Source organism: Natrix helvetica (assembly GCF_964273705.1).
Source record: "Natrix helvetica genome assembly, chromosome: 3".
Lineage (NCBI taxonomy): Eukaryota > Metazoa > Chordata > Lepidosauria > Squamata > Natricidae > Natrix > Natrix helvetica.
The window spans coordinates 141085518-141098719 of NC_138549.1; the positions used below are offsets into that span (position 1 = coordinate 141085518).

Genomic DNA, 13202 nt, shown 5'->3' on the forward strand with positions numbered 1-13202 from the left:
CTTTAAAAAATGTTTGTCTAAGAAGCACTTCTCTCAAAATTGTTATTTAATACTGTTTTTAAATTCCTGTAGATTTCTGAGCAAGAAATAACGCTTCTGGCATTATGTGGATGACCTAATGAACATGTACAAGCAGCTTTGACAAGTGTCATTAGCTATTAATTATAGTGGGTGGGGCAGCTGCGCCGAGCCTCACACAAAATAGCAGTATCAGCATAAGCATGTTGATTCATTCCTGATTTACTGTTATATCGAGCATAAGCAAGAGGATCGAAAGAATTTGCCAGTATGTCAAATTTGTGGGCTTTCGATTTTGATGAAATCTGAGAGTATACGTAAAGCTTAATCCACCCACTCATCTCTTGACTATCCTTAAAGGTAAAGGTTCCCCGGTACCTATGTGCTAGTCGTTCCCGACTCTAGGGGGCGGTGCTCATCTCCGTTTCAAAGCCGAAGAGCCAGCACTGTCTCCGTGGTCATGTGGCCGGCTTGACTAAACGCACGGAACGCTGTGACCTTCCCACCAAAGGTTGTTCCTATTTTTCTACTTGCATTTTTAAGTGCTGATCCTTTTACGTGCATTTTTACTTGACGATCCTTACTACGGGGATAAAGGTGATCCTATGAAGCTGCTATGAGTGGGTTAATTTGCAGCCCAGGATTTCCCCCTCCCGTGGTGGACTATAACGTCTGAGGGCTAAGTCATGCCGAACCTGGTTACCGAAGATTTTTTTAAGCAGCTAAAAGATGCCAAGAACTAAATCTGCACTCCGAATACGCGATTTCACATTACAGCGCGATACCCATTTTTTCCCGGTCTTTTTCTTCGCAGGCTTAAATAGCGTGTAATTTTATGGAAGGAAACGGTCTCCGCTCCGTCCGTTAACACAGTACTTTGTATACTAGACTTAGCAGCAGCGCGATGCCGTTGTGGATGCTCGTGGATAAAGACCGCTAGACAGCCGAGCGTTTCAGCTTCTGAATATCTGCAACACACTCGAGATCCAGCGACAGCAACAGCGACCGCGCGGGATCGGCGAGCTCATTCGTCCACCGCAAAGATTCCGAATGGGGGAAGAGATTGTGAGGAAAGGCGGCCCGCAAACTGCGCCTCTCCGGGGTCCCGCCCGACAGCAAAAGCCACGCCCTCTCCCGCTCCTCCCACCGAAGACCCTCCTCCCTCTTCTCCCCCCCCCTCCCCGCGATCGGACTAGCGGCACTGCAGCCGTGGCGGCCATTTTGTGGCACTGCTGCGTCGTCGTCGGCGGCGGCTGTTTGGTTTCGGTAACAGGGAAGAATCCTCTTCCACGCTCACGCCTTGTTTTTTCCCCCGTGCGAAGAACCCGGTAAGATATACACGACGCTTCTTAGGGAATTTTCCGGCGGAAAGCAGCCGGAGGAAACCCGGCAGGGGAACACCAAGGGCTCCCACCACGGCCTCACAAAGGCGGAGAGGGGCGGGGACCGGCCGGGGAGTCTGTGGGAGACTCCCGGGGTTTGGGTGCCGGATTTTCGCTCATTGCGGAGCCCAGCGACGCGCTTTGTAGGCGAATGGCTCCTCAGCTGCCGGCTTCTCCGAAGCCTTTTTTTCCTAAGGAGGCTGGCCCTGGGGCCTGGCGTACCGGCCCCTCCGGCTTATAGCGCCCGCGTGGGCTTGGCGAGCGGAGGCCTCGCGAGTTCTTGCTGGGAGGCGGGAGGTGTTGCCGGCCGCACCATGCTTTCCGCTTTGCCTCTCCCGAGTCCGATGGTGATGATGCTCGGCCCCCTGTCTGAGGCAGAATGCCGAAGGCTTAATTAAGCGCGCTTTCTTCCTGCCTAAAGAAGTGCTGGGTTTCCCCCCCCCCCCCGGGATGCCTCTACTTGTGACCTTGATCGCCGGGAGGTGCTGCATTCGCCTTTGAAATCGGAACGCCTGGCTTCAATTGGGCCGGAAAGCCGCGTCGACGTCTTTAAAACGGCACGAAAAAGTTGTACTTTTGTGTCTGACAAGCCTTGGCGCGCGTGGTTGCTTTTGCATTCCGTCTCCTGATTTCAGGGACCGCCTCCGGATAAGGCTATTTCAAAAATAGCCTTTTGTTTTTTTCGTTCGTGGTCACAGTAATTGACATCGCTGTGCTGTGATACCTTTCAAAAATTGCGTTCCCGAAATCAACGGTTAGGGGTAATGAATGAGTGCTGACGAATCGCTGGGACTTGGGAGCGCGTATTATTAACTTGACAGACGTGATGGGTGTTGCAGTTATATAACATTTACTTTCTGCTAATTTCTTACCCTCGGGGTTCTTATTGTTTGAAGAGGTCAGTCCTCTCTGAAGGGTTGTACCGACCTTAGACATTGCAAGGTGTTTTTCTTTTTAATTTACCAAATGTCTGCTTGCCCAATTCTGTGAAAGATAAATCAAGCTATCGTGATTTCTAGGTAAAAGCAGAAAAAATAATTTATTCCAGGTTGTTCTCCCATAAAGGTAATTTTCTAATTAAAAAACATACTATTCTGTATGTTTTTTAATTAGAAAATTACCTTTATGGGAGAACAACCTGGAATAAATTATTTTTTCTGCTTTTACCTAGAAATCACGATAGCTTGATATATTTTTCACAGAATTGGGCTTAATTGGTCTGACCAAGAAATGAACTAAACATATTCATTCTTAGTGGGATCAGAACAATTCATTTTTCAAGTTTCTGAAATTACCTAGAGATGTTGGTAGAACAAAATAGTTGAACTGTGTTTAGTTTTCTGTCTTTATTCAGGGTGATTCTTTATAACTAGATCTTTCATATTTCAAACATGGAGTAATGGTATGGCAACAGTGGAGTCTGAAATTAAAGGAATTTCTTTTGGGGGCTAGTGAATATTAATGCAGTATTTTTTCAGAAATTTTGTTTTTGCTTTTTAAAAATGTTATTTAAATAATAAATTCTTATAATGATGTTTCTTCATCACTTTGTCTAATTCAGCAGTAATGAAACTTTTGAAAACATACTGGTGGTTCATTCCAAAATATAATATTTTCACTGCGGCATATGCCACTTAGAAAAACAGTTCTCCCCGAAAGTGTGGCTTTATTTTACCTACTTGCCCAAGATGATAATTGTTGCAATTTGCCATACAACCTTCTGTCTTCCTGACTGTTATGTATCTACCTACATGTGTCATTATGGTTTGCAGACTGACCTCTGTTGGTCTAAGCCGGAACTGCACAGGCTACATATGGTTTTGATAACTAGTCCTGCCCACTTCCCAGTTCTTAATACAAGAGAAAGACAAAATTATTAAACACCATTGACTTTTGCTTTTCTTTTGCTTATTCTATTTTATCTTGACTGCTGTTTATGTTGGTGTGTTGTTGACTTTATTGTTACATGATTTATGGTATTTTTAACCTAACTTTTCAGAATTATAAGTTTGAGATGGGCAGCCATATAAATAAAAAAAATAAAAATGTAATTTGTGTAGTTTTTTAGCTTTTGTCTTAGGCTCATTGACTTTTGGATTTAGTTTGGCATATCCCTATCTGAACTAAAATCCTTAAGTATAGAATGTAAGGGAAATATTCATTTTTAAAAATACATTTTTTGGTTTGATTATGGTGAATCTGAGAAATCAAGCAGAAACACCACATTCAAAATATTGCCTTTTTAGGTATATATTTTTTATCCTTTTAAAAATTAAACAAAAGCAAGGCAAACATTTTTTTAAAATATTTAATTAAAAAACAGATAAAAGAAAAATATAAATAAACATATGAATACATATGTTTAAAATCTTTGCATTTCATCCTACTTTCTCAATATTTTTCTCAAGTATATTTGTACAACCTGAAATAAACAGTTAAAACAACATTGTTATTACAGATAAAGAATAATAATCAAATTTAAATAAACCAATCTGTAATTGAAGGGTTTTTTGCAAGTCTTCCTATAAATGTTTCAACTAAAAGTGATTGCCAAAATTTTTAAATACACTTCAGTATTCAAGTTTGTTGAGATAAGAATTTGAATGTATTTCTTATGTTGTAACTATTTAAGTGCCTTAAGAAACATCAGTGTCAATGAACATTTGTGTGATTTCACCAATATATTTAAAACATTTGACCAAAAGGAATGGAAAATGAGTACTTCTATTAGAACTGATTCTAAATATCTTATAATCCCACCAAGCCAATCTTGTGAGTTAAAATTTATGTAATGTAATTTTAGTGGTAGGAAATGCAACTTTGGATTATTTTCCAGATCAATATTTGATGATTTTATACATACATTTCTTCTGAAATTCATTACATTCAGATCGCAAGCAATCCTCTCAGAATTGATTTTTATTTTATTTTATGCACAGTGGGATTCTTTAAAGAGTTTTGGCTCACTTATTTTAACCATGTCATGTTGGGAAATTCACTGGAGAAAGCAATTTATGCTAGGAAGAGTTGGCAATAAAAGGAAACCAGGCCTCCCAAAAACAATAGCTGAAAAGCATCAAAGCTGACAGCAGCCAGAGCATAGTAAATTCAAAGAAACAGTGCAAGATCAGAAGATGTAGAGCAGGGGTGTCAAACTGGCAGCCTGTGGGCCAGATGTGTCATATGCAGGCCATGCTCACCCCATTCTGCGAAGACAAAAAATGTCACGATACATCATGTGACGTCAATGTGATGCAACGAACTTGATACCCATGATGTAGAGAAACCTAGCATTATGAAATCACCAAGACTGACACAACTGAACAGATAACTCATCCCCATCATTAAAGAGTTTTATGTAATATTGAATAATGTGTTGATTTTTATTAAGAAAAATTATACCATTCCTTAAGTAGATTTAAAGATTTAGGAACAGTTCCGACAAAGGATTGGTATGAGCTGAATAAATGTATTGATTATGATCTACACATCATTAAACCAATTACTCTTGCCACTACAAGACTTGTATTTAAAATAATTACTGTTCTAAATCTTCTACTTCTAGTTCCGTTGCTTGTTACATGGTTTCATAATACAGGTAATCCTCATTTAACATGGTATTGGGACCCAAATTCCTTTTGTTAAGCAACACTGTCAAAATGGTGATGTCATGGGACTGTGCCATTTAGCTATGGCAGTTCCCACACTTTCGGTTGCCATTGTTAACTGAATCCACTTGCCCTGAAGATGGCAGTGAAGGCCACAAATTATGATTACATGACCACAAAACACTACAATGTCATAGTAGCGAGCCAATTACTGTGTGTTTGGATTGTGATCCTGTGACTGCAGGAACACAACCAGTTGTAAGTGTCACTCATTCAACTCTCTTGTAAATTCAGTCACTGAACAAATAATAATAATAATTAATAATAATTTTTATTTGATTAGCTGCAACCCTCTCCCGAAGGACTCGGGGCGGCGTACAATCAAAACAAATAAAAATACACATAAGACAAACATATATACAAAAAGAACAGAGACATATACATATGTGCATGGAGGAGAGTTGACTTATAAGTGAAGACAATTAAAAACACAATTTAAAATCCCCTTAAATAAAATTGCTAAATTAAAAAACCCATCAGGAGCGATACGAAGTTATGGTTGAGCCAGGCCAGCTATTTGGAAAAGGTGGGTCTTGAGCTTGACACGGAAGGAGCGGAGGTCAGTAGTGGTCCTAATATCCGGGGGGAGGTCATTCCACAGGGCTGGGCCCGCCACAGAGAAGGCTCTGCTCCTAGGCGCCGCCCCATGGCACTGTCTGGTGGACGGCACCTGGAGAAGTCCCTCTCTGTGCGAGCGGATGGGTCGTAGGGATGTATGGGGCAGAATACGATCCCGCAGATAACTAGGTCCTGAGCCATGGAGCGCTTTAAAGATCGTAATCAAGACCTTGAAACGCACTCGATAGACCACAGGAAGCCAGTGCAGCTCGCGCAGAAGAGGTGTCACATGGGAGTACTTGGTACTCCCCATAATCACCCGCGTGGCCGCATTCTGGACCAATTGCAGTCTCCGAGTGCATTTCAAGGGAAGCCCCATGTAGAGAGCGTTACAGTAGTCCAGGCGAGACGTCACCAGCGCATGGGTGACTGTGCGTAGGGCGTCCCGGTCCAATAGGGGGCGCAATTGGCGCACCAGGCGAACCTGGTGGAACGCCCCCCTGGCCACGGCTGTCACATGTTCATCCATGGACAGCCTGGCATCTAGGAGGACGCCCAAATTGCGCGCCCGCTCCACGGGGGCGAGTTGAATGCCCCCAATGGCCAGAGATGGAATTATCTGGTTGAACCGGGGAGCCGGAACCCACAGCCACTCCGTCTTGGAAGGGTTGAGCCTGAGTCGGTTGTCATCCATCCAGATCCGTACGGCTTCCACACACCAGGACATCACTTCGACGGCCTCGTTGGGGTGGTTCGGGGTGGAAATGTACAGCTGAGTATCATCAGCGTACAGATGATATCCCACCCCGAAACCACGGATGATCTCACCCAGCGGCTTCATGTATGTGTTGAACAGGAGTGGCGAGAGGACCGACCCCTGTGGCACCCCACAAGTAAGGGGGCATAGGGTCGACCTCTGCTCCCCTGTCAACACACGTTGCGTCTGGCCAGAGAGGTAGGAGCCGAACCACCGCAAAACGGTGCCCCGGACCCCCAACCCCTCCAGTCGGCGCAACAGGATACCATGGTCGATGGTATCAAAAGCCGCCGAGAGGTCTAATAGGACCAGGATAGAGGAACAGCCCCTATCTCTGGCCCTCCAGAGATCATCTACCAACGCGACCAAGGCCGTCTCTGTGCTGTGCCCAGGGCGAAAGCCGGACTGGCGCGGGTCTAGATAATCATTCTCCTCCAGATGTCGTGGAAACTGAGAAGCCACCACACTCTCTACAACCTTTGCCAAAAAGGGAAGGTTGGAGACAGGACGATAATTGGCCAGCTCCGTAGGGTCCAGGGAAGGCTTCTTGAGCAAGGGTCTCACCACCGCCTCTTTCAAGGCGGCCGGGAGAGACCCCTCACCCAACGAAGCGTTCACTAGGCCCAGGAGCCAGTCGCGTGTAACCTCCCAGGATGCCAGTACAAGCCAGGAGGGACACGGGTCCAGTAAACATGTGGTAGGTCGCAGTCGTCCACGCAATCTGTCCAAATCCTTGATGACAACCAAGTCAAACTCCTCCCAAAAAGGTTTCTCAAGAATGATTATTGATCATATAAATGATTATTAAGCAAAACTACCTATATGCAAATAATTTCCTTTATAAATTTTCACATGACAATAAAGAGGACTTAGCAAACTGCACACTGTAAGCAAAAATATGGAGATTTATATGTACTTTATTTGAAACATTGATGTTTTAAGGGTAGACAAATAATAGCATATAAATATGCTTTCCAAAGTCTTCATAGTTACTTTACAGTGCTAGCAGGCATCCAAAAAATGTGGAATTCTAAACATTCCCTTACCATAAATATTGCCACATTCATGTAATATTCACGCTGTTTTAGAACAATAGATACTTATTAAAATACTGTAGATATCCTTTTATAGTTAGTTATTGCTATATTTAGCAATAAGTATAGTAAAGTAACTGATAAATGTTGCTCACAAAGAATATACTAAAAGGTTGGGAAAAGTTAAAAAGCACTAAACCTTCCTATTTTGTATTATTACAGCAGAATTGAGCATTTCTTGGCCTTGTCTGATTTGAACCTTCTTAGAAATAAACAATTTTTAGAACTCCAAGACACCAAATTGAGACAACTAATAAAAAGAATTAAAGGGCAGAATTTGTTTGATCACATTTAGTATATAAAAATATGTTTTCTGAATCAGAACTGCAAGTAAATTTGGATGTACATTCTACACCCCCAAAATATTTCATTTCAATAATATTTCTAATTTTTATATTTGAATTGAAAAATTATAGTTTGGAATTGATCTACATTAAACCTATTTCACAAACATTTCTGCCTCAGGAACTGTATCTGTTTTATTACAAATAATATAGTGTGATTGTAGAAAGATTACATGGTGACATGGCATGATTTAGCCATTGATGTTTCTTTCCTGGAAATTTGTTTTTAGTACAGTATAAAAGTCATCCAGTTGCAAAGATCAAGTATCAGACACTCACTGCTGCTATTTTAGATTAACCAATCAAATCAAATGACCACTGCCATTCAGAATTTCAGGGGATGAACTGGATGAGCTTATAATTGTTCTTGATGGTATGGCATGTTTTACTATTTCTACTATGCTAGTAGTAAGCATTGAAGAGCTACCAGTATATGTGTGTGTGTGTTAACCTTTTTCTTGAAGATGGAAAGCTGATTTGGAAACATTCATTGTCTGGTGGGATGAAGTTCAAGAGATTATTAAGGCATGTGCTGACCAATAAGTGCTGGTCTAAATTTTAAAAAATTCCCATAATGACTACAAGTAGTCTTTAACTTAAGAACATTTTCCTTAATAATGGCCTCAGAAAGGGTGCTTTATGGCTTGTTAATGTTTTATAGCATTTCTAACCATAAAATGTCACCTACACCAGCTTGTGATCTCAATCTGGGTGCTTGGTAACCTGTTTATACTTACAACTGGTTGCCAGGCACCCCACAATCATGTGTCAACCATTTGCCGTCTTCTCTGCCAGCTTCCCCAGAAATTCAACAGGGAAGGTTGCAAGCAATGGGGGCTGGTTGAAAGAGCACCCTGTTGAAGGATTTCAGCTCCATGCTTGAAATCCTTTGGCAGGAGCTCTTTCAGCCAGCCCCTTGAGATGAGAGGGAACCAAAACCCAAGCAGGATTTTGCAGAGAGAGAGGATGCCTCAGCGGTGAGGGGAGGCTCTGGAAAGCCCAACAAAGATTGTGTGAGAATGTCTCCCCACTCGGGCTGAAAATATTGCTTGGGTTTTGAGCCAAGCCCCCCAACACCCTGAGGCACCCTGCACTCTTTACCTGGGACTTCACCTAATGGCTCATGTAATCACTTAACATCTGCAACCAAGAGTGCCAACATTCTGGTCATTGAATGAAGGAGTCACGTGATGTTCACTTAATAACTTCACTTAATGGCCAAGATTCTGGCCCCAATTGTGGTAATAGGTTGAGGACTACCGATACTTGGCTTCAGTGATTGAAATTCACACTTCTTGCCTCTGATATAATAAAGGAAATAAGATGTTCTTGACTATTACAGGTGAAACTCAAAAAATTAGAATATCGTGCAAAAGTTCATTTATTTCAGTAATGCAACTTAAAAGGTGAAACTAATATATGAGATAAGACTCATTACATGTAAAGCAAGATAGTTCAAGTCATGATTTGTCATAATTGTGATGATTATGGTGTACAGCTCATGAAAACCCCAAATCCAACATCTCAGAAAATTAGAATATTACATGCAATCAATAAAACAAGGATTGTACATAGAACAATATCGGACCTCTGAAAACTATAAGCATGCATATGTACTCAGTACTTGGTTTGGGCCCCTTTTGCAGCAATTGCTGCCTCAATGCGGCGCGGCATGGAAGCTATCAGCCTGTGGCACTGCTGAGGTGTTATGGAAGACCAGGATGCTTCAATAGCCTTCAGCTCTTCTGCATTGTTTGGTCTCATGTCTCTCTTCTTTCTCTTGGCAATGCCCCATAGATTCTCTATGAGGTTCAGGTCAGGCGAGTTTGCTGGCCAATCAAGCACAGCAATCCCACGGTCATTGAACGAGGTTTTGGTGCTTTTGGCAGTGTGGGCAGCTGGAAAATGAAGTTAGCATCCCCATAAAGCTCGTCTACGGAAGGAAGCATGAAGTGCTCCAAAATCTCCTGGTAGACAGCTGCGTTGACCCTGGTCTTAATGAAGCACAGTGCTCCAAAATCTTGTTGCTCAGTGGTCCAAAATCCTCTTTTCTGATGAGATCAACTTTTGCCAAAAGTACTAAAACCTGATTCAATGACCCTGGGATTACTGTGCTTGATTGGCCTATCCATTCTTCCTCCATACTCTGGGTCCTTGGTTTCCAAAGAGATGCAAAAGTTGCTCTCAATTATCAAATTTGTATAGCTGCCCATCTCCCCAAAAGCAACTCTTGACAGTACAAACTTAAAAAGTTAAGATTTTCGGCATAGCATATTCCATACATGCTATCTACAGTAAACACTGTCCCATGTATTTGCTTGTCCTTTATTTATATCAGTTTGTACAGATGCTCTTTCATGTTTTTTTATCCATTCAGTTTGAATGCTTATATGGGCCTATGGTCTGTTACACTCCTCTGGTGAGGTGACACTGTCTCCCTGGCAGCTATTTCTGCAGTGGCACTCAGAGCCATGGCTGAGGTAAGTGAGCTTACTGGAAGCCATGGTACCAGTTTATGATTAAGATAAGAGCAATATAACAATAATTTCAGCCTGGATTGGGTTGACCAGCATGTTAAATTTAACCTTGGTATAGCTTAGCATTCAATGGAAACAAAACCATTTGGAAAAAGAAAAGTTTATAGAAGCCAAGCTCTATTTGTACAATTGTGTAGAGATAGAAGGCAATTTTCTTAAGAAGATAGCAAGGATTACTTCAAGATGAAGTTTAGCTTTTAATCCCCTACGTAAGTCTGGTTTCTAGATCTATAAAGAATAGTAAGAAGAGTAATATGTGCAATGTACTCAGAAAAGGAGATAATTACATTGCTCTGCTTTCATTAGACTGTACTAGAAGGGATCATTTTGGTCTATATGATAAAAGGCTTACCTAATAAACATAATAACAAGGCCTCTGGCTTTCTCATGGAATCTCAGAAGGGCATAAAACATTGTTTTAGAGAAAATCTCTGTCCTACAACTTCATGTTGGAGAATACAGAATAGAATGTAGAATAACTGAGTTGGAAGGGATCTTGGAGATCATCTAGTCCAACCCCCTGCTCATACAGGAGACCCTGTAGGCTTTTACTTTAGCTGCTGATCTGTAGCAGTAATAGAAATATTGTGTTCTTTATAAAACTGCAAGTTTTAATCAAGTCATACAATTTATTTGTGATTATATTAAAACTAGCAGTACTGTGCAATATACCAAAAATTATGCCAAGTAAAGCTATTGTATAATATTCTCATGAAAGAATTTGTACTGATGTGGTTTTAGTTTGTAGTTTTATTAGTTCAAATTAAAAATGATCAAATTCTGATCAGGAGCTTAGTTTATAGTATTTAAAACAGCATTTTAAAGCTATTTTATAATTTGGGTTATACATAAAATTAAAAACTGTAAAACTGATAAAATTGTAGGGATATTTGTATATTCCTTGAGAGAAACTTGCAAACTTTTAAACAAGTGAGTTCCATTATATTAAATATAACACAGTGGGGTTACAGTGTTTGCAGTCTTACATTTAGTAAACCTTGTCATGCCCAAAATTAACAATATGAATATCCTAAATATTTAGAAGAAGTTTGACCAAAATTGAAAGTTGAAATCTGTTGCTCAGATAGTTTGTTGACTATTAGATGACTTAAATACAGTAGAATTATGAAACTAGTGGCAAAAGCACATTGATTATTGATTGATTATGTGACATCAAGTCAGTGTTGATCATAAAGATATTCTTAAGAACAATCTGTTCCCAACCTGGTCCTGCAGATCTTACTTATCATCACTGTGATTTTAAATGCAAACACATACCAATGTTACACGTAATGTATACTTCCTAGCACCTTAAAAGTCAGTAATAAGCTTTAGGGTATTAAATTTTCTCCTAGAATATCACAGAGTATTGAGAGGTTATGCTGTACTTTGTAAATTATAGTTCTCTATATCAGGTATATATATGATGTTGGATAGCTATTTGTCTGAAACGGTATAGGGTTTCCTGCCTAGGCAGGGGGTTGGACTAGAAGACCTCCAAGGTCCCTTCCAACTCTACTATTGTATTGTATTATATATTATTGCAAATTATAGCAATATTGTATGCAACTACTGAATGGAAGCCACTTGAAATAATTATTACCAATAGCTATTCCATGTGGCACATATTCTTTTCTGTGCCATTTAATTATGTTTAGTCCGTGCAGCTATATAGAGATAAAACATTCAGAAAAATAATAGAACAGGGATGTCAAACTCGCATCATCATGGTGGCGTCACATGATGTATCACAACTTTTCCCCCTTTGCTAAACCGGGTGCGGGCATGGCCAGCGTGTGACGCATCTGGCAAGTTTGACAGCCCTGTAATAGATGGAGCAAGTAAAAATACATAGAACAGATCATTTTGTACCAACACAAATTGTCTTCCCAGACATGAAATACTTATAATAAGTAAATTATACTTACTATAAGCCTAAAAATTATTTGCACAAGGTAATTTAATTCCAAGCAGTCTGTATTTTAACTTGATTCCTACACATAGAAGACACAATTCTTGAGATGGAACTTCTTGTATAATACGTTTGACATGGGCGGTCACAATTCAGTTTTAATAAGGTTTGAGAGAAGATTATACAAATATCATCTTCGCCTTGAGAAGACCATAATATGTGCTTTCAACATAAAGCTACAGATTGTTTTTACTTGGAACATGGATTGTGAATTATTTTAATTAGTTAGTTTATCAAAAAGAACATAATTCTAGTTCTAGTGATTGATGTTTAATTGCATTTTTCAGGGGAATAAAAGCAACGGCTTATAACAAAATGAAAAAACATCCACCAAACAGAAGAGGTATCAACTTTGAAGTGGGAGCCCAGTTGGAAGCCCGAGACAGATTAAAAAACTGGTATTTCTTATTTCATGATCAAACTTCGATACTTTTTTGTAATGCTGTCATATTGTGTTGCAAACTAGCAGTCAAACCAACAAATGTTCTAATGCCGATCCGTTTGTGATTTAGCTATTTATTTACTTATTTATTTATTTAGCTTTTTTCACTTTCTTCCAATAACATTTAAGGAAGTAATTTACCTGAACTTGCTGGCTGTATGTGGAAAAACATTTAAATTATTAACTTGATTTAATAACTAATAAAATGTCATAGTGACATTTGTCCAAGCTTTAATATAATGTGCTGAACAAAACTAGCTACATATATATTGGTATTTACAACAAATTATATAAAGAAAAAAATTAATGGTTTGCTTTAGATGTAACAATGTTTTGGAGTGAAAATGAACAGTGGGCTTCAATATTCACTACTTCCCTTCTCTTCCATGACACACCTGGTTTAAGAGGCTTTTGGGATTTAATAAAACAC

The 13202-nt window shown here is 40.1% G+C and overlaps 1 protein-coding gene across 6 annotated transcripts in view; it reads left to right on the plus strand.

The window, feature by feature from the left end:
• Window positions 1–1190: 1190 nt before the first annotated feature.
• PHF20 (PHD finger protein 20) overlaps window positions 1191–13202 on the plus strand; it is a 47006-nt gene continuing 34994 nt past the window's right edge. For 4 of the 6 annotated variants that reach the window (XM_081946352.1, XM_081946354.1, XM_081946353.1 and 1 more), the window contains exons 1-2: window positions 1191–1346; window positions 12618–12728. In XM_081946352.1, coding sequence (XP_081802478.1) covers window positions 12646–12728 — 83 coding nt within the window. In that variant the 5' untranslated portion in view covers window positions 1191–1346; window positions 12618–12645. Of the gene's footprint in view, window positions 1347–10198; window positions 10302–12617; window positions 12729–13202 lie in introns of all 6 variants that reach the window. The other 2 variants (XM_081946355.1, XM_081946356.1) reach the window with 1 other exon arrangement.